Source organism: Aspergillus lucknowensis (assembly GCF_044049455.1).
Source record: "Aspergillus lucknowensis strain CBS 449.75 chromosome Unknown BJX67scaffold_21, whole genome shotgun sequence".
NCBI lineage: Eukaryota > Fungi > Ascomycota > Eurotiomycetes > Eurotiales > Aspergillaceae > Aspergillus > Aspergillus lucknowensis.
This window is the reverse complement of record NW_027263565.1, coordinates 177655-196107: the sequence shown is the minus strand read 5'-3', so window position 1 is coordinate 196107 and position 18453 is coordinate 177655. Positions and strand designations below refer to the sequence as shown.

Genomic DNA, 18453 nt, shown 5'->3' with positions numbered 1-18453 from the left:
GCATGTTGCTCAAAAGAGCATCTTGAAGCATTGACTCCGTTACGCTTGTATCTGTCATTGGAAAATTTTATCGTCAGTTTGAAAACGGGGATAAACACAAGGTCAAAATGTTCAGAGTTACGGGAGGCTACACACCATCTAGATCACTAAAGCTGCTTCCCATGCTGGGTGTCCCATCGCTGATATCTCTCCCGGAAGTTGTGGAACGTCGCGGACTCATGCGGGCCACCTCTGCCGCTCGTGGAGGACTGGGTTGGTTGAATTGCCTGCGTCTTTGAGTCTGTGAGTGCGTGACTGCTACGCCGGAGCTGACGGAGCTTCCGGAAGATTCTGCAGTGATTGACTTTCTCAAGCTTTGAGGGGGTTCGGTTGCGCGCCGCTGGGTTGCTGAAACCCTTTCTTGCCCCATCCTTAGTGTTGCACTGAGATCGTGACCGGAATTCCCGTGAGATACGGAGCCAGTGTCTCCTGAAAGTGGAAGAAAAGCTGGGGATTCATCATCATCATCATCATAATCGTTGTCGTCGTCATCTTGCAAACCCGGTCGATGGGTTGAAAAGCGTCCGAACCGTTTAAACGCAAATCCCTTTCGTCGGTTGGCAGCGTCAATGTCATCGTCAGAGTTGGAGTCAGATGAGCTAGATACTAATTCTTTTTCTGCGAGAGTGGGCGATTTGTGAGCCGTAGCAGGAGGAGCATGTTCGCGCCTGCCTGTTGACGGTCGCCGGCTGTGGCCATCCCACCGAGGTTCTCTCGTTTCCAGAGTCGGGGTTTCAGCGTGAGAGGGCTCTTGGGGCGCCTTGATCTGTTGGACGGTATTTCCAGAGCTAGTGCGTCGAGGAATTGGCGCTTCTTTGCGTTAGAGATTGTCTGGAGGTTGCTATATTTCCTTGATCACAGGAAAGGATGCACGTGACGCTTACCTCGTACGGGGACGGCTTCTTTGGGCTGAGATGCAAGACGCGATGGAGCTCGCGTCCCTATCCAACGCATAAGTATATCCAATGCATTTAGAATAGGAAGCTTACCAATGCCTTGGCCGGCCTTGACCGGCTGTCCTAGCGCTGTACTGGCATATATCGAGCTCGGAGCGGGAGAAGCAGTGTTAGAGTGAGTTGTGCCTACTCTGCGCATTTGCGCACGAACTTGCGACAACTGCCGGTGATATAACCAGGCGGCCTGCTGGAGGAGGAATTGAAGTGTAACGTCAAAATTCTCTGCTCTGGAAAATGTCAGTTCGTGGCAAGATATGCAAGTTGGATGCTGCATACAGTGCTTTCCCTGTGGTATATTAGTGCCATGATGCAAGTACTGGGAGTTAGATTTGTCTAGCTTACAGTCTATGTCGTTACTCTTTGATGGCCGCGAAAGAATATCCCAGAGAGCCTGATCTTTGGCTGCATCCCATTCAACCTTGCGAAGTCAGCAATGACACATCCAGGGTTTGGATGGCCACGAAGGACTTACGGGTGGAGGATCCACGAAATCGCCTCTGGGGAAAGGCAGGCGGATCAGAACCGTGAACTTAGTGTTTCCGGCTTGAGCTGGAGAAGACATGACCCAGATCGAATCGCTGCATGCAAGTCGGACGATAAACTAGTGATCGGAGAGAACGAAGGGAAGCAGTTCAGGTGACGGAGCTGTTCGTGGAAGGAAAGTGGAGAAAGTGCGTCGTCATAAACAAACTTCTCAGCAGCTTTCAGGATGGCGATTTATGACCACGGCCAGGTGTTGTCAGCAGACGCACATGACCCACCCCACCCACACAAGGCACTTCTCAAGACGCTCGTTGTTTTGGATGCGAATACTCAGCAATTATGCTTGATTCTGGTTCAAATGCCATTCACGGATCATGCTTGCGTTACCCTCACTCCGAATTCCCAGACTGGGGTCCTGATCGGGCGGTCAACAATAATCTGAACATGGAAATCATCATCTTGGAATAGAGGAGTGGATTCGGCTTGTCTCCCCACAAATAATGGATTCATCATTCAAGAAAAGACGCTTGCTTGTTGTTCATTGGCGCCAAGGGACATCGGGATTTGGACTCGAGTGGCTTGAACATCCGCTCCGCTCCCACGTCTTGTCTCTCAACGGCCCAAATTTCGGCTCAAATTTTGCCCGCTCAGGAAACGTACCGCTGATCTGATTGCATGCTCCATCAATATCAGGAGATATGTTCTTCCTTACCTACTTATACTGCAAGGTGTTGGCGCTCGCAATAAGGATTATCGCGCGTTCGAGAGCGCGCATTAACGCGAAGCCGGACGGGATCTATCAGATTGAGTCCCGGCACCCTCAGAGGAAAATCAAAGCGCATGTCTACAGACCCAGGGGCGCATCGAGACCAGCCCCAGTGCTCATTAATTTTCATGGTAGCGGGTTCATTCTCCCTGCCCATGGATCAGATGATGAGTTCTGCCGGCAGATGAGCCAGCAGACCAAATACACGGTCCTGGATGTTCAGTACCGTCTCGCGCCAGAACACCCTTTCCCTGCAGCACTCAATGACGTTGAGGATGTGGTGAACTGGGCCTTGAAGCAGCCAGAAGAGTTCGACCGCTCCCGAATCGCCCTTTCAGGGTTCAGCGCAGGAGGAAACCTCGCTCTGGCAGCTTCGTCGAATCTCTTCCCTCCAGAGACGTTCTATGCTGTTATTACCTTTTATCCCCCTGTGGACCTTCATACACGACCGGAATCCAAATCGCCTCCGGATTCCACAGGAAATCCTCTTCCGGTTCCTCTGGCTCGATTCTTCGATAAGTGCTACATCCCGTCATCGCATAACAAGAAAGACCCTCGGATATCGCCTTACTACGCGCAACCTGATAGTTTCCCTTCTCGCGTCCTTATCATAACGGCGGCAGGAGACAGCCTCGCACCGGAAGCCGAACGCCTGGCGGTGAAAATTGGGCAGGCAGCAGGTCGAGAAGTAGTGTCTCGGCGAATGGAAAGTTGTGATCATGGTTGGAACATCTCACCGAAGACTGCTGCCCAGCGGGATGCAAGAGACGAAGCGTATGACATGGTAGTTGCTATGCTAAACGGGCGGTAATAATTTTTGCTCAGCTCTGGGTTGGTCCCCTCTGGTTCTTCCCGTCAGACATACGGTGAACAAAGTCTCTGTGATGTTCGTCCTCGGGATTTCAAGCAGGGGACTGCCCTGGGGGGCGGATCTTATTAATGTTCACAAGGTTTGTCGGTATGCATGTACTTTGCTAGAAGCAGCACGGATAATCAGTGCAGAGGCAAATAAGCCTTGGATGGAGATTAGAGCGGTGAATTCAAAATAAGTTCGGAGAATATCGCAGATCAGGAATCCTCACGACGTCAAATTGTGCAGCCACGGTGCCTGAGCCAGTGCCATGGTGATGCAGTGGCTGCAACCATGGGATTCCCTGGCTGTCCCACAAAGACAAAGACTCTCTTCCCTAATTACCAGATACAGGCAGCCTTGCAAGAGAAACAATTATGCTCTCTTCATTCTGGTCAGACACGCTCGTGTTTCTTCCGTGCAGACCTGCCCTTATTGCTTCTGCAAGCCTCATGCTGTAAGTAATTCGTCAGTGGAGAGCGCTCGGTCGGACCCAACGTGGTCACGATTCGGTCAGGCGGGTCCTGGTCGCAATCAGGACCCAGTGACCGAGCAATGCAGAGAAGAATTAATGTCTGCTTGACCCCGTTCATTAAGAGCGGGCCTCCAGACCCAAAGCAGGTTGTCAGTCGCCCTCACTCAATAATCATAGTTGTGTTCTTCACCACGGCTCAACTCCTCTCTCGTGTTCCTTCCCTCCCGCCCCGTCCGTCAGTCTCATCCTCCTGTCTTCTCTCTCCCCCCAATCGAATGCTGCTCTGGAGCGGCTTCCTCTCGTCCACTGTGCTTCTGGTACTGTGGACGAGTCGATGATTGTCGCGTTTTCCGCGTTTCAACAGCCGGTCGTCGTTTCTTCTGACTCTCACTGCTCGACTCGTCGCATTATAGGGTGTTCTTCCCTTTCACTGGCCATTTCAGGCCTCCGTTCGAGAACTTCGCTGACGTTAGCTGCGCTCGTTGTGCTGCAGGTGAGAAAGCGACGTGGGGTTCAATTGTACCATGGAGACGACAAAGGTCGTGGGTGTCGATGAGGATCAGTACCGCAGGGAGGTTCTTTTACTCGGATCCGAGGAGCAGGAATGCATGCGGGCGAAACAGTTGGCTGAGGACGCGCAACAGCTGGGGCTCAAAATCCCAGACGTCGAGATTGTGGCATCGTTGGCGGCCTCGATTGCCTCAGGAATAGTCGATCTTTCCCCTCCGATTCTCTCGTCCAGTTCCTCCACCGATCGCAATTCTGCATGCGAAGCCACACAGGCTCATGGCTCTCCGCCCCTCGACCAGCTAGCGTCGTCCCTCTCCGAATACACAATCTCATCCGGTCCAGCTAGGGCTGGAAGCACCCGTTCCGTTGCTTCCCTATCGACCCGGCCAACCTCTTACAGCTCGAGCGAGGGAAAGCTGGCGCAAGGTACCGACGTCGCAATCAGACCGTCCAGAAATAGAGGCTCCTTGTTAAGTGTAATTTCTGGCAGTGATAGGAAGGAGAGAGAGGGGCGCCGATCCAGTATTAAGTCTGCGATTGGAAAAATCCATTTCCGAAAGAGGAGAATGCCCTCTACAGTTTTGCTTCCTCCCGCTGCGCAGCTTAGTATCACGAAAGGTGAGGGAGACGTCGAGAAGGTCTATGTGGAATCAGTACCAAACGACACCCGCCAATCGATTTCCCCGGAGGGCGAGGCGGAAGTACTCAAGCTCGAGGTTCCTGTGTTTGATAATGAGGCCCTTCTCCGAAGTCTTGCCAATGCGGAATTGAAAGAAATGCGCGAAGCCCAGACAATGGAAAGAAATCGCCATATCTCTTTTCAGAATCGCTTAATCGGTCAACTGCGACGCGTGCGAAAGGCGGAACTGGAGGAACAACTGGCGCGTAACCGTCAGAGGGAGGATGAAAAGCGCGAAAAGGTACGTTCTCACGCAACTTGTCTTAGTCTGATTCTAACACCGTCAAGAATATAGCAGACGCCTCTCGTATGGAAGAGCGACAACTGGCGGTAGAGATGGAGCAAGTACGAGAATTCGAACGAGCTAAAACGAACTCTAGGACACGCATCAAGTATATGGAAGGGTATTTAAATAGCTCAAGTCCATCGGATTCGCGATCTCCGTCAGCATCAGGATCCGATCTGGCCACACCCAGCCGCAGCTTCACGCAGCAGCAGAAGGCCCAACTCGCACACGAATATCACTACTACGAGTCCATGGATCAACTTCACGAGTCCAAGATCAAGGTACTCCGAGACCGGCAAGAGATTCGGTTGCAAGATGCTATTTCTCGAATGGAGCAAGACCTCGAAGCCTTGATTGATAAACACACGGTGGAGTCGTCGGATCTTCAAAAGCAACATCAACGGGAGGAAGCGGCGCTACTTGAGGCGCTCAACGCTCAGAAGACAAAGTTACGCCACCGATGGGTTCTGGAAGAAGCTATTCTACGCAAGAGACTTGAAGATGAGCACAAAATCCCCTATGGACCTCTTCCCCCACTTTCTTTCTCGGAATCACAGTCGGAATCGCGCGACTCTGCCATATGCGTTACTGATCACGATCAGCGCCCAGAAACGCGACACTAGAAGGAAGCGTGACCTTCGCCTCTGTTTATGAATTGACGCCTACTTGATACCCTTTCCCCCATTCAATTGCATTTTGAAGACCAGCATTTACATCAGCGGGCAACCCTACTCACTCTCTTAATGTCTCAAAGTTCGCCTGCTTGTGCACGGTTGACATATACTTTGTAATTACGCCATTCAACTTGCACCCATTTCTTTTGATTTTGTGCGAAAGCCCATAGGGTTGATGGCTTTGCCTTAAGTGCTGCTCTTTTGTCTCGCCTGAGATTCTCTGCCCCGAGGGCTTTCTTTTCTCTGCTCTGTTTGATAGATCGACTCAGTTTAGAGACTTGTTCATCACATTAGCCCAGACAGAATACAAGGTATTATCCCAAACCCGGGACAATAAATAACTCCGTTTACGGATGCAAAAGCAGAATAGCAGGTTCCAACCGCGAGTTATTCCAAGTCTAGCGTTGCGTCGTCGTCCCTACTCGACAATGTGTCCTTTATCAACCTGTCTAGAACGGTAAGTACCTTCCCATCGCCCCCTGTAAGCGCGGCTTCCAATACTTTATCCCTCCCTCCATCGCCAATAACGACCGCTCGCTCAACCAGCCCAGAGTTAGAGATCTTGAATCTCCCCACCCTCCCATCCTCCCACTCCACGCGAACATACCAAGCCTCCAGCGCTGTCGGCCAAAGCGTCACGATTCCCAAATCGTTCTTCTTCAGCCGAGTCTCTTCAACCACACCAGAGTCGATATCGATATCGATGGGGACATCTCGCTCCCACGGTCCGTCTTCTTCTTCGTCTGGATATAGGTCCACACCTCGACGAATGACACCCAGCTTGTTTCGGAGGTAATGAACCGCATCCAACCTCGTGTGCCACGCAACAAGTTGCCGCCGTACTTCACGGACGAATGCGCGGAGATCTTGTTTCCGGCCGCGCGGTTGTTTCTCCTTCGGCTGTGGTTGTGACCCCCTGTTACCGCTACTGTCACCGAGCACACTGTGCGATTCAGGTAAAAATATCCGTGCTAGCCGGTCAACTGGTATAAAAGCCGGTATTGTATGTCTGTGAACCCTAACGCGGACCCTGACCCCATTCCGATCATCTGTGCGCATTTTGCGTAGGAGGAGGTAGTACGGTTTCATGAAGCGGCCATTTCGAACACATATATCGATGCGTACACCGAGTAAATTCTTTGCGCCATCTTCTTCGACGTCAATCGACGGCGACGGATCTTTGAACGGAAATGTGGTCGTGGAGAAAGCGATGCGGTGGTGATTCGACTGCGTGTGTGATCCTGCGGCGCGAACAAGGGGGGATAAGTCTTCGTTCAAGTCTGAGAGGATAGATCCGGGGCCTTTCTGCGGCCCCCGAAGGCGTTTCTGAAGCGACTCGGAAGAGAGGATGCCGGATGAGAGGAGCAGGCGGCGTCGTTGGAGTTTGCGGACTGTGGTGTTGATCGTTAGTGTGCTAGGATTTGTGGGGAAGAAGAGAGAACAGACTTTCGCGGCGTATTGAGGATATTTCCGAGTCCAGCTCTTCTTCGAGATGCGCGGTCGGGTCGTTGGGATCCATGGTGGTGGTGTTTGTCTGTTGGAGTCCAGTGTTTGTTTGGGGGACAGCTGAATCCGTCAGGATGTTTCTGCGATAATATCACGTGATCGTAAGGGACTGGCTCCTGGCATACTCTCCAGTCCAATTATTTCTTTGGAAGAAGAGCTTCTCATGTAAATCTCGATCAACATCTGTAATTCTTCATGGCTGTTCCTTGATTGGCTGTTTCGAGGCGCTCAAAGCCCTCTGATATCATGAGAGTCGTGTGGTCCAGCAGGACCCAAGCGTGGAATCAGCGGAGAATTTCAGCAAAGCATGAACGACGGTGACTTGGACCCCAGGGAATGAACTGATGGAGTCAAGGAACTTCAAGCATGACGGTGCTTTCAACTCTAAGCCAACAGGAGCTGAAGAAGTGGTGCAGATCAAAGGGTCCAGCCAGTGGAACCGAGTTCCCCCTCGGGTCCTTTCGTTGCGGACACTGAGAATTTCCACTTGAGGCCAGCTTGCCTCAAAACCTCACCTCGCATTAACCGCCACGCTCACTTCCAGTTGTCCCCCTCGTATGCCCAATTCGAGTCTGGAGGATCCGAACAATTGTCCTTTACATCCGTCTCCTACCGTCTCTCATTAAGCCTCCCCCTCCATCCATGTCAAAGCCGGAATCGATTCCCACACCCATGAGGTCGAGCTTGAGACCATCGCATGCACCATTCGGGATAAACAAAAATATCAAAACCAATCACACCGTCTAAAACCTGGCGGTCGATTACCTATCCCGTGTGCTAACTCCAATTACGTCGAGCATTCCTCCGATTGACCGCAGCACGCGACTCCTCGGCGACGCATCGTCATAATCCCACCACGGCCGTTTCAGATGAAGCGCAAGAACCACACTCTCTCGAAACGTCGCTCGAAGCCGACCCTCAGTGTCGCGACCGGCCAGAACGGGCACGCTCCCGAAGAGATGAACTCCAACATCGAAATGCGCCAGCGGGACACCTCAACCGAGTCCACCTCGTCTGCCCGAGCGGATCGATTTATGTCTAGGACAAGCTTCTCCCTCGACCAGGACCCTCCGATGACTCCTCAAACACCTGGAATGGCGACAACGAGCTTTGCCGACCTTTCGTCCAGTGATAAGAGGAATTTCCTACTCCTTTGTTTACTATACTTTTTGCAGGGAGTCCCCATGGGGTTGGCTACGGGGTCGGTCCCGTTCCTGCTCAAGCCTTACCTCTCCTACGGACAAATTGGTGTCTTTTCACTAGCTTCATATCCTTATTCGCTTAAGCTACTTTGGAGTCCCATTGTGGACGCAGTATGGAGTCGCCGGTTCGGCCGACGAAAGAGCTGGATTACTCCTGTCCAAGTTATTGCTGGGCTGGCTATGATCTATCTCGGAGGACATATCGAAGATATGATGAAGGAAGCTGGTGCCAATGGTGGGGCGGGTGTCTGGAATTTCACATACTGGTGGTTCTTGCTGGTGTTTTTTTGTGCAACTCAGGACATTGCAGTGGATGGGTGGGCTATCACCCTCATGTCTCCGCCGAACATCTCCTACGCGTCTACTGCGCAGACTGTTGGGTTAACAGCTGGTCACTTCTTGTCATACACTGTCTTCCTTGCTTTCAACTCGAAAGACTTTGCGAACCGCTGGTTCCGCACAACGCCCGGCGAGGTTGGCATCCTCTCCCTTGGGACATACCTTACCGTTTGGGGTTGGGCGTATCTAATCGTGACTACTTGCTTGGCGGTCATGAAGAAAGAAGACAAGGTATCGGAAAAGGACAGCATCTCGGCCGTGTACCGCAGCATGTGGAGTGTGCTAAAACTCAAGAATGTCCAGACAATCATTCTAGTGCATTTGATTGCGAAGATCGGGTTCCAGGCCAACGACGGGGTGACTAGCCTTAAGCTGTTGGATAAGGGCTTCGGCCAGGATAACATGGCTCTGGTCGTTCTCATCGACTTTCCTTTCGAGATCGGCCTAGGTTACTACGCCGGCAAGTGGTCGACGGAGTATACTCCCATGCGACTCTGGTGCTGGGCATTCCTCGGAAGACTTGGTGCTGCTGTTCTGGCCCAGTTCACTGTCATGATCTACCCATCTGGTTCTGATGTTCCGTTCTGGTATCTCCTAGGTGTGATTGTGGAGCATGTCGTCTCAACATTCATGAACACAGTCATGTTCGTGGCCGTGTCCGCATTCCATGCACGCATCTCCGACCCAGCTATCGGCGGTACCTACATGACCATGCTAGCGACGTAAGGCCCTCTTCCCTTCCCATGATCTAGGACTAGCTAACAAGACTCCCAGTGTCTCAAACCTCGGCGGTACATTCCCCCGCTACTTTATTCTCAAGCTCGTCGATATGCTCACCGTGGCCACCTGCATTCCACCATCGGAGACCCCGGCTCCCGACTCACTTAAGGGCGATCTCGTGACCTCCACCTTCTCCTGCGCCCTCGAGCAAGATAAAGCTCGCTGCTCGGACGGCGGTGGCTCTTGCAGCGTCAGTCGGGACGGCTACTACATGACCAACATCCTGTGTGTGCTCATTGGGACGATCACGTTCATTATGTTCATAAAACCTGCCGTTTTGAAGCTGCAGAATCTACCACTGCGCGCGTGGCGGTTAGTGCCTGCGAGGGATTAAGCCGCCAGATCTTGATAGAGTCTACACCTACACAAGGTATTAGCTAGAACCATATAAACAAGTCAATATCACAGCAGGTGTTTCACCAGATTTGATCTACCCCTCTCACTCAGACTGACGGATGCAAGGACTTCCACAAGTAGTGCTGGAACCCTCCGCTTGCTCAGACTCAGCTTACCCAGAAGAATGTGCTGCCCGGAGACAGCAGCTCTGGAAGAAGGTGCGGTCCGAGCACGCACCGCCAAAGGTCGCCGCGTTTCTACGATGGCTAGCGCAGGGATTCGCTGTCTCCAGCCCGAATTGACTATATCCATAAACTATGCCGGCCTGAGGCATGGGATTGAGCCTGATTATTAGGTTGTTTATACACTAGCCTTGCTCCCCGCCATCTCTAAATTCTGGACCGTTGCGTCCCATTGAACCTAATATTTATCAAGTTAGATATTTGTATCCGGCGATTATACCATCTCTAAACTCACCCAGTCTATATTCTTGGAGAAGTCCCACAGCGTGTTGTCTATTGTCATCTCTCCTGAGATGTCTGCGTCTAATCCCATGATAGTATCGAAGTCTAATTGACTCTCGGGCGTGGGGTTATTGACAACGCCTTGGTTTCTGATATCTACTGCTCTGGTGAGTTGAGGGATGAGAGCAGCTTTACGTGGGAATACTTACAGGGATCCTGGGGCTGTGCCCCATCATCATTGCTAAGCCTCTTTTCAGTGAGCGTGTTGTAACTATCGAGCGCAGTCGACCCGGGGGTTGTGGAGGCATGCAGCTTCCCCAGCATGATGCTTATCGATCTCCAAGCCTGTGTAGCCTCAGCGGAATATGCCTTATATTTGCTCCAAACTTGACGGGATGTCTGCAACGTCGAGAGGAGCTCATCCTTGGAATACACAGCTTCCTCTCCGATTTGGCCACTCCCCTTGGAATTATAATGCATCTCCAAACATAGAATCATGGCAGCCAGGACAAAATCGTGTGTCGTGAGGGACGTGAAATACCATTGGTGTTGACACAACACTCCTCCTGGCTGGACCTGAGCATCTATGGTAGCGTGGTGCCGCAAAAGCTTTATCGCCGAGTCAATACAGATCCGTCTAGAAGCTACATATCGTCGATCGGATCTCCCGTCGTAGAGATAATTTCGGTGAAGAACGCATCGTGATTTTTGATAGAGAATGTCTAGGTTATATCGGGCGATGATAATATGTGGCAGCTCCGTAACGGATTGACCAACACCACGAAATTGGAGATTAGCTGGGGCTGCGGCGTATGCTTCATTTAGTTGATTATCGAGTTGAAGGACGGACTGGTGGGAGCCCGGTAGAGTCGACGCCACATAGTCTGTAATTAGCCCAAAAACACCAGAAATCCGACTCTTCGCGATCATGTACGAGACTGGCGTAAAGTCTGTATCTGGACGAGGGGGTGGCAGCGTCGATGAATTTTCGTCAAAGTCATTGTCCAACAGATTTCGTGGCAGCTGCGTATCCGAAAGGGCTCCGTGTATCATACGCGGTAATCCCATCTGAAAGGAGAGCAGGGTTTCTAACTGCGACATGAGGGCCCAAATGCGTCGGCGCATTTCCGCCTCGAAGCATGATATCCCGGGATAGCGAGAACCGTCACGGTGAATGCCGATTCGCATAGCCAGCCGCATGGCAACCCCAAAGAGCACCCATAGCTCATGTTGGGCGTCTGGGCTGCGGAAGTATTCGGTTTGTCCGTACATCAGCAGAGCCTCAATTGTGTACTTGGATGGTGTTGTATATTTATCCTTGATGAGGCAATAAGCGGCCTGTAGGCGGAAATTATTCGCCATTTCTTTAGGGTCGCCGATAAGATCAGCCACCTCGCCCTCAAAGCGCTGATGAAGGTGTGTAGCCAAACACATGATGCTGAAAAGAAGGCTCAGCCACGTCAGACTGACATCCTGCGGGTAATCCCAAAACAGATTATACTAACGATGTTAGCCCACTCCTAAGTATTCGGCTCGGGAGCAACCAACCTCTTTCTGAAAGGTAGGACCGTGTATAATAACTAGTTTCAACCGATCAGAAGGCCACTTTCATTGGAGAGAATAAGCGTACCAACCCCCGGTTCCAGGGAATTGAAAAACCATGATACCAATCGATCTGCTACATGTTTTGGTGGAACGAACTCTAGGAAATTCTCCTTCCCTCCTGGTGGGGACAACCCCAGTAAAAGCGCTGGTCCTTGATTCTCAGAGATATAAGTCAAGGGACTATCAGGCTCAAGATAGTCCCTTAGCTCTGTGATCTGGATATTGCCAGTCAGTTAGGGTTCATGATCTCGGGGGAAGCCGGAAAGCGTACACTATCTTGGAGGGCCGCCCAATGCGCCCCAGAAACATAGGTTACGCCTGCCTCCCCAACCTGGATTTTGCCAGGGTCGTTGGTGATTACATCGTCCGCATTACCATGTTGGGGCTCAATTTCGACATCTGACTTGGGCGGATCATCCTTAGCATTGCCTAGAGAATTCACCAGGCTCTCGAGCTGTCGGATGCGCTGATTCAACTGCTTAGTTGAGCGGGTGGGAGTGTTGCGGGGGGGAGGGGCTGGGTTGACATAGGCACATTGCAAGCCACGTTTAGTACAGCTATTGCACGGCCGGAGTCGATCACAACGAAGCCTGATGAGAGCATTAGGGGGCTACGGGTTCTCCTCGCGGGGTGTGCTGGCTATCCATACTTTTTCTGGCGGCAAAAGGTACAGGAAAGGATGCTTCGAACCGGAGGCTGCGCTTGTTCCATGTTCAGTCATCTAACGAGAAATTGATAGACCAGAACGTCATGCAGCAGGGTTAGTGAAAGGGCAAATTTGACAGCCCACCTTGAGTTGGGATGCTGAGGATAAGCTCCGCAAGGAAAGCAACGAAAACATGGCCCACAGGAGGTAGTTCAGCTAATCAGCGGAAGCCTATCCCCAGCACGTGATACAAATCTTGTTACATAAGCTGTCACTAACCGAACTTCCCATGAGCCACAGCAAGCGCAACCACGGCAACTTACAATGAAGTTGATTCATCAACCCTCACTATGGAGCCCTCGAAGCCCGCAACCCGGTAACCCAGTTCAGTATCGACCAACAGGAGCAGCTCCGACAGAGTCTTCCCTTTACCGACTGTCAAGAATATGTGTAAGGGGCCTGAGAGGCTGCCCCAAGCGCAAGGTCATCAGGGGTGACAACCACTAGATCATGGGGGGTAACGACGCGTACAAGTTTCTGGAGGCTGAATCTCCGGACGCGACCAATCCAAGTCTTTGACGTCAGTAAAGTCTGGTCCATTTGGATGGGTTATATCTTGGCACGGAAGGTTTTACCAAATGCGCAGGCTCGGCCTCTCAAATACAACTATTGTAGAGGGTCGTCCAAGGGAAGCGGATGCCGAGAAAAAAAAAAATAAAGATTCTTGCGCCTGAAAGCTTCATCGGGGACGCTGTATCTGAGAATGTCCATACAGGTACTTCCATGACCTGGCGGGCTGCTTCCTGCCTTACACTACCGAGCCAGGAAGTATAGCCCATAAAATCAAATATTATTATTTACAACTCAACAACTTGAAGAATAGACATGTATCAAACATACAAAGGTATCATAATTATAGCATTTAGCTCACCGGTATGCGGCTGTCTCCTTCTCACACCACGCCCAGAACTTCTCGGCTCCACCAGTTCCACCATCACTCATGGGCGACAACGCCATCTTGATATGGGCCGGAATGGGGCCGAAGCGGCCCCAGGGAATGATAAATGCCCCGTTCTTCGACGCAGTCACCTCTGGAGAAAGCGCTGCAAAAAGCTCGCTGTATGCGCCGTAGCGTGGAGGCTTGAATACGACACCCTACACGGTTTAGTTAGGTCATTGCATCCAGATTATCCATGACAAATAGACATACCATGATAGCGCCCTGTATAGCCGGACCATGCCTTTGGAGCTCAGTCTTCATAAGTCCGGGGTTGACACTCTATCGCAAATTAGCAGGCTTCATCGTCAGAAATACGGAGGCGAGGGAGGCTAACTAAACTAAGAATGCCGTCTCCGCCAAAGCGTTTCGCCATTTCGCTGGCGAGAAAGAGGTTGCCAACTTTGCTTTGCATATAGTTCTCCATAGACGCCTTGAGTATTGCTGGGGCTCCAGTGTGCTCGTCGAAAGCAAACCCTTCCCGTACTACTCCATATTCAATGAAAGAGGACAGCCATACGACTCGCACGCTATCTTTCGGGGCGCTCGCTGCGGTATGCCTCAGAAGTGGGAGGAGCAAGCTATTGAAGGTGAATGGACCGAGGCAGTTGGTCCCCATCTCGAGGTCATGGCCCTATCTATTGTCAGCTCTGTTTGTGTATTCGATTCGAAGGAGGATGCACGGACCAAGTTTGTCTTGCTCCCCGCCGGCGGTCTCATAACACCAGCATTGTGGATCAAAATGTCCAATCGATCCTGACGTTGCAAAAACTCACTTGCACTAGCCTTGATGCTTCTCAAATCGGATAAGTCAAGAGAGAGAAACTCTAGAGCTCCGCGACTGCCTGCACACTCGGGGGAGTCTTTGATGGTAGCGATAGCCTTCGAGGCTTTGTCGGGGGAGCGCGCAGCAACGTAAACAGTAGCATTTTTTGAATACAGAATGGTGGCTGCTTCGAAGCCAACACCTGAGGTTGCTCCTGTGACAATCGCGACTCTGCCGGTGAGATCAGGAATGTGTTGTTCCACAAAGGTGGGACAAGGAGGGAAGAATTGATTTATGGGGGGCATTGCAAAGATCAGGCACAATACTTGTCATGGGATTCGTTGTCGCTGTTGTTGATTATAATGAAGTATCTGGAACGATCCATAGAGCCTCCTTTATACGTTGGCCATCCGGAGGAACCCACAAGCAGATCTCCGGCGAAGGCTATGGCGCTAGCATCTCCGGCCCGGCGCTAAGTGAGAGATCCGGCGCTATAAATTGCTTATTTGGGAACCTTGACCATCAGCCTTGGTTCGTTGCTTGGTTCGTTGCCATCAGAGTGCAATGGACCAAGTTCCTCCCGTCGACGGTTGAAAACGGCAGGTTGGTCCCGTAGAAACAGCCGTATCCATCCTGCAAGAACGAAAGCATGGCTTTCCCCACGGATGACGGGCGATCAAAGGCAAACATGCAATCCTCCCGACCGTTTGACTCGACCTCGTCCGTTCTCTTGAGAAGAGGATGTTGGCGTTTTGCGACCTCGGCTACTGGGTGGCGGCGGGCGGGATTATATACCATTGCTTATTGAACTCGGAAAATGGGCCACTCCCGATGTTACGCTATATTCGCCTGTACATTTCGAAGAAAGCCGATAGCTGCTGAAAGCTCAGCCGTCAGGTTTCCTCCTTATCAAAAGAATCGCAGAGGCTGTACGCTTAGCCCGCCAGTTTGATAACCCGGTGGCATATCTCAGCTACCTGTAAAATCCTCGGTTCGTCATTTCCGAAGCCATCTTAGGAGATGTAGTCCTCTAATCAGATCTTTTCAGTAACCCCGACAATACCAAAGGTAGATGGTTTTCTTCGGCCAGTCGCTGGGCCGAACGTGACCCTCAATTTGATGTCGTATTGTTGCACGAGAGCGTGTTGCTGCTGAGCGCTCAGTTTTCTGGAGCCGCTGTGAGGACGCATGTTGATAGCCTTCTCATTTTGCAGCTGGGGAGACGGGACTTTTAACATTTTGGGCGGACTAAATCGAAGCTAGCCGACCAGGGGGGCGTTTTCAGGTGGACTCCGGACGACTTGGCTTGACGGGCCGCGAGATAGGTCGTGATCCAATACCCAGATAACCGCCAGCAATGCGTCAGTCCTATCTTGGAGGGAGCATTCTGGGCCATTGAACAGACAATGGGCGAGAAGATTGTAACCGACTTCAGGTGCACAAGGTAAGTAAACCATCTATATACACGAATGAGAATGCACTAAGTCAATGACCTGCCATCAGCTCTCTAACCGCCCTGTCCAAAATAGCCATCGCATACCCTCTATGCAGTCTGGCGCTCCACCCTGGAATCGTCTTCTGATCTTTCAACTCTCCCTCCTCAGAAAAGATCTCGTAATCATGAGCCGAAGCAAATCGCACCTCAACAAAAGGCCCCTGCTCATCCCTCCCCGGGATCATAAACGGCTCCGAAACACTCAACTCATGGCGACCACCAGACATGAGTCGCCATGGGTATCCCCAGCGTGCTATTTTTTCAAAGAAAATACGAGGCTTGTCCGGCATTTTCCACGAGACCAGAAGGCCATGAGGACTGTTTAAGGAAGGAGGCCGTTCAACTGTTAGGGCACCGTGCAAGAGCTTTCGCTTTCCCTCATCCCGTCCTGCAGTGCAATCTGAATTGGTAGAAACGGGATTAAAAGCTTCAGGCGTGTTACCGACGTCCCCGGGTTCGAATTTCCGCTCCGCCGCGAAGAGGCCGAATATTCTTCCTTCGAGTCGGAAAATGCGGCTGCCGAAAACGGACTGGGCCCAGACTGTGCTGAGAGTCGCGTTATCTGAGTTCTTGGGGTCACTGGGGTTGTTGGTGCGCGCTAGAAGAGCCTTGACGGGAATGCGCGCGGAGTAGATGTCGATGTGAGGGGAGTGTTGCGTGGACGGAGAGCCTGGAGTGCGCAACGCGACACTGGATGTCGAGTCGTCCGCTGGGAGTGCGGCATAACGCGCCTCGAGGGTGGTCAGTCCGCGGTGGATGGCGTAGACGCCCACCACTGGCGAGCCCAGAAGAAACAAAAGACGTCGCGATTGCGTTGCCATAGACCAGGGAGTTTCTGGGGTCGAAATATGGGCGTCCTCGGTTGTTGATGAGGAGAGCTAAAAAAGAACACCATCGGGCCTCGCGTCATGCTATGGGGACCAAAGCGAAGATCACCAATTCCGCCGGTGCATCCGTCGTTTCTGTCATTTCCTGACGAAGAGAGAATAATAAAATCCTCGCAAAGGTTCGAAGCACCATCAAGAATGGTTAACAAGTCTTCGTACTGGAGCCTCAATCTTATCTTCCACCGACCCACGGATCCCCAAATCCCAACCCCGATCCGAATTTTTTCCTCTCCAACACAATTTTGATGTCGCCTCACCAACCCTCCACTCGTGCACAAATAATCCCTCAAGATTGCACACAATGTCAAACACAACCGACTCCTCCCTCGACGACATCTTCGGCTCCTCCCCGCCGCACCGCCACTCGCAAACCCCCACGCTGCCGACCCCGCGCGCAACCGTCGAACCCTCCGAGCTCCCCTCCCTCCGCCGCCAACATGTCACAGCCGGCTACCGCGATGGGATCGCCTCCTCCAAAGCCGAGCACGTCCAGCGCGGCTTTGATGCGGGTTTCCCGATCGGCGCGCAGCTTGGTATGAGGGCCGGGACAATTCTGGGGATCCTGGAAGGCGTCGTGAGGGGGTACGAGAGTCGTGCTGGGTCCGCGGCTGTGAGGAAACCTGGCGTCAAGATGGGGACTACTCCGACGAAGGCAAATGATAAAGAAGTGGACGAGGCGCGGCGGGTAAAACGGGAGCAGGTGCTGCAGGTTTATCGGCAGGCCGTGAAAGAACTGGGTGTGCAGGCTGTTTTTGGTGGGTTGGATGGGAAGGGGGAGGAGAAGCCGGAGGTTCAGCTGTTGCGGAAGGGCGATAAGGTGCTTTCAGGGTGGGAAGGGAGGGTGCACGTCGCGGCTTGGGAGGAGAATGCTATGGATACGTTGGAGGCGAAGAGTGAACATGGTGCGGCGGGGGACTCTGGTGAGAAAGAAGGGGTGGTAAACGGCACTGCCGGACAGAGCTGAGACAAGGGCGTGGATTCCTGCTTTTTTTTTACGTATCCACCTACCTACCTACTCTATCCCCAGCGCAGATGCGACAGCCACCTCGTCATTGAAGATCGAAAGAGGTTCCTGCGCATTCCTCCTGTACAGCACCGCATCACAGTGCATCCGGGAGCGCGGAACCAAGCCGGAACTTCGATCCCCAGCACAGCCGCGCAGATTACCCGCAAGGCCGATGAGATGGTCCACGTCGCGTCGCGTCTATATCCAGCCCTTACTGTTCGCGATTTCGGGGCTGTATCCGTGCCCGAGTGGGATCTTGAGCAAGGAAGTTGATAATCTCCGACGGGGATATTCGCGAGAAGGCGTTTGATACGTACTCTACTCTTCGCCAGATCCTTTGTCGTGCTTCTGTGAAGGCACAGATAATGGTGCCTGGGGCTTCTCAGGATCTAGTCATGAAGCCTCCCAGTACATAGACCCAGTGGAGAGGTTGTTCCCAGCTTGCAATCTGGTGGCGTTAGACGGGAAATTACTTGTCCGCAAAACCGGAGGACGCCGCCTCCTGCGAAAACAAGAAAATTCACGACTTGGTCGAATAAGCTGGGGATCAATGGTCTCACTCAAAGGCGAAGGGGAGTTGATCTCTGAGATCAGATCGGGCTAAGGGGTGCCTTACCTACAAAGGGGTATCAAAACAAAGCAAAGTAATCCATTCAGGGGACGACCAGCCAGGTGGTCAAGTTTTCTTTAAAGAAATTTGTTCACT

At 52.1% G+C, this 18453-nt stretch overlaps 9 protein-coding genes across 9 annotated transcripts; 4 read left to right on the top strand and 5 right to left on the bottom strand.

The window, feature by feature from the left end:
• Positions 1-127: 127 nt before the first annotated feature.
• On the bottom strand, positions 128-1557 carry BJX67DRAFT_381352 (multidomain presynaptic cytomatrix related protein; the record flags this gene model as incomplete). The annotated part of the gene is made up of 6 exons (XM_071033005.1): positions 128-849; positions 924-980; positions 1029-1222; positions 1272-1281; positions 1338-1413; positions 1468-1557. The coding sequence occupies 6 exons, from the start codon at positions 1555-1557 to the stop codon at positions 128-130; spliced, it is 1149 nt and encodes a 382-aa protein (XP_070886008.1).
• A 97-nt stretch (positions 1558-1654) lies between these two features.
• BJX67DRAFT_111247 (putative esterase/lipase) lies at positions 1655-3210 on the top strand. Its single transcript, XM_071024322.1, has one exon. It carries the CDS (start codon positions 2177-2179, stop codon positions 3053-3055), a length of 879 nt encoding a protein of 292 aa, XP_070886007.1. The 5' UTR covers positions 1655-2176; the 3' UTR covers positions 3056-3210.
• Positions 3211-4093: 883 nt separating this feature from the next.
• BJX67DRAFT_381350 (uncharacterized protein) lies at positions 4094-5667 on the top strand (the record flags this gene model as incomplete). Its single annotated transcript, XM_071033004.1, has 2 exons — positions 4094-4999; positions 5047-5667. The coding sequence occupies 2 exons, from the start codon at positions 4094-4096 to the stop codon at positions 5665-5667; spliced, it is 1527 nt and encodes a 508-aa protein (XP_070886006.1).
• Positions 5668-5886: 219 nt separating this feature from the next.
• On the bottom strand, positions 5887-7665 carry BJX67DRAFT_111260 (uncharacterized protein). The gene is made up of 2 exons (XM_071024323.1): positions 7165-7665; positions 5887-7109 (listed from the first exon to the last, which is right to left on the bottom strand). Exons 1-2 carry the CDS (start codon positions 7235-7237, stop codon positions 6106-6108), a joined length of 1077 nt encoding a protein of 358 aa, XP_070886005.1. The 5' UTR covers positions 7238-7665; the 3' UTR covers positions 5887-6105.
• Positions 7451-9913, top strand: BJX67DRAFT_111268 (SD08430p). Its single transcript, XM_071024324.1, has 2 exons — positions 7451-9487; positions 9540-9913. The coding sequence occupies exons 1-2, from the start codon at positions 8094-8096 to the stop codon at positions 9877-9879; spliced, it is 1734 nt and encodes a 577-aa protein (XP_070886004.1). The 5' UTR covers positions 7451-8093; the 3' UTR covers positions 9880-9913.
• On the bottom strand, positions 9837-12788 carry BJX67DRAFT_111364 (Zn(II)2Cys6 transcription factor). The gene is made up of 8 exons (XM_071024325.1): positions 12600-12788; positions 12222-12540; positions 11976-12165; positions 11894-11925; positions 10555-11845; positions 10359-10504; positions 9966-10301; positions 9837-9906 (listed from the first exon to the last, which is right to left on the bottom strand). The coding sequence occupies exons 1-7, from the start codon at positions 12659-12661 to the stop codon at positions 10242-10244; spliced, it is 2100 nt and encodes a 699-aa protein (XP_070886003.1). The 5' UTR covers positions 12662-12788; the 3' UTR covers positions 9837-9906; positions 9966-10241.
• A 119-nt stretch (positions 12789-12907) lies between these two features.
• Positions 12908-14742, bottom strand: BJX67DRAFT_353723 (NAD(P)-binding protein). The gene is made up of 4 exons (XM_071029150.1): positions 14281-14742; positions 13931-14227; positions 13807-13875; positions 12908-13751 (listed from the first exon to the last, which is right to left on the bottom strand). The coding sequence occupies exons 1-4, from the start codon at positions 14662-14664 to the stop codon at positions 13524-13526; spliced, it is 978 nt and encodes a 325-aa protein (XP_070886002.1). The 5' UTR covers positions 14665-14742; the 3' UTR covers positions 12908-13523.
• A 743-nt stretch (positions 14743-15485) lies between these two features.
• BJX67DRAFT_353720 (uncharacterized protein) lies at positions 15486-17159 on the bottom strand. Its single transcript, XM_071029149.1, has one exon. It carries the CDS (start codon positions 16673-16675, stop codon positions 15845-15847), a length of 831 nt encoding a protein of 276 aa, XP_070886001.1. The 5' UTR covers positions 16676-17159; the 3' UTR covers positions 15486-15844.
• On the top strand, positions 16859-18110 carry BJX67DRAFT_111234 (Yae1 family protein). Its single transcript, XM_071024321.1, has one exon. It carries the CDS (start codon positions 17043-17045, stop codon positions 17703-17705), a length of 663 nt encoding a protein of 220 aa, XP_070886000.1. The 5' UTR covers positions 16859-17042; the 3' UTR covers positions 17706-18110.
• Positions 18111-18453: the final 343 nt, after the last annotated feature.

Excerpts from the sequence above, each read along its gene's own strand:
- BJX67DRAFT_111247 (XM_071024322.1), top strand. The coding sequence starts at position 2,177 with ATGTTCTTCCTTACCTACTTATACTGCAAGGTGTTGGCGCTCGCAATA.
- BJX67DRAFT_111260 (XM_071024323.1), bottom strand. The coding sequence starts at position 7,237 with ATGGATCCCAACGACCCGACCGCGCATCTCGAAGAAGAGCTGGACTCG. Across the intron at positions 7,110-7,164 it reads ATCCTCAATACGCCGCGAAA|TCCGCAAACTCCAACGACGC; the intron begins GTCTGTTCTCTC and ends TCAACACCACAG.
- BJX67DRAFT_111268 (XM_071024324.1), top strand. The coding sequence starts at position 8,094 with ATGAAGCGCAAGAACCACACTCTCTCGAAACGTCGCTCGAAGCCGACC. Across the intron at positions 9,488-9,539 it reads TACATGACCATGCTAGCGAC|TGTCTCAAACCTCGGCGGTA; the intron begins GTAAGGCCCTCT and ends CAAGACTCCCAG.
- BJX67DRAFT_111364 (XM_071024325.1), bottom strand. The coding sequence starts at position 12,661 with ATGGAACAAGCGCAGCCTCCGGTTCGAAGCATCCTTTCCTGTACCTTT. Across the intron at positions 12,541-12,599 it reads ACCTTTTGCCGCCAGAAAAA|GCTTCGTTGTGATCGACTCC; the intron begins GTATGGATAGCC and ends TGCTCTCATCAG. Across the intron at positions 12,166-12,221 it reads GGGCGGCCCTCCAAGATAGT|ATCACAGAGCTAAGGGACTA; the intron begins GTACGCTTTCCG and ends GGCAATATCCAG.
- BJX67DRAFT_353723 (XM_071029150.1), bottom strand. The coding sequence starts at position 14,664 with ATGCCCCCCATAAATCAATTCTTCCCTCCTTGTCCCACCTTTGTGGAA. Across the intron at positions 14,228-14,280 it reads CGGGGAGCAAGACAAACTTG|GGCCATGACCTCGAGATGGG; the intron begins GTCCGTGCATCC and ends GACAATAGATAG. Across the intron at positions 13,876-13,930 it reads GAGACGGCATTCTTAGTTTA|AGTGTCAACCCCGGACTTAT; the intron begins GTTAGCCTCCCT and ends AATTTGCGATAG.
- BJX67DRAFT_353720 (XM_071029149.1), bottom strand. The coding sequence starts at position 16,675 with ATGGCAACGCAATCGCGACGTCTTTTGTTTCTTCTGGGCTCGCCAGTG.
- BJX67DRAFT_111234 (XM_071024321.1), top strand. The coding sequence starts at position 17,043 with ATGTCAAACACAACCGACTCCTCCCTCGACGACATCTTCGGCTCCTCC.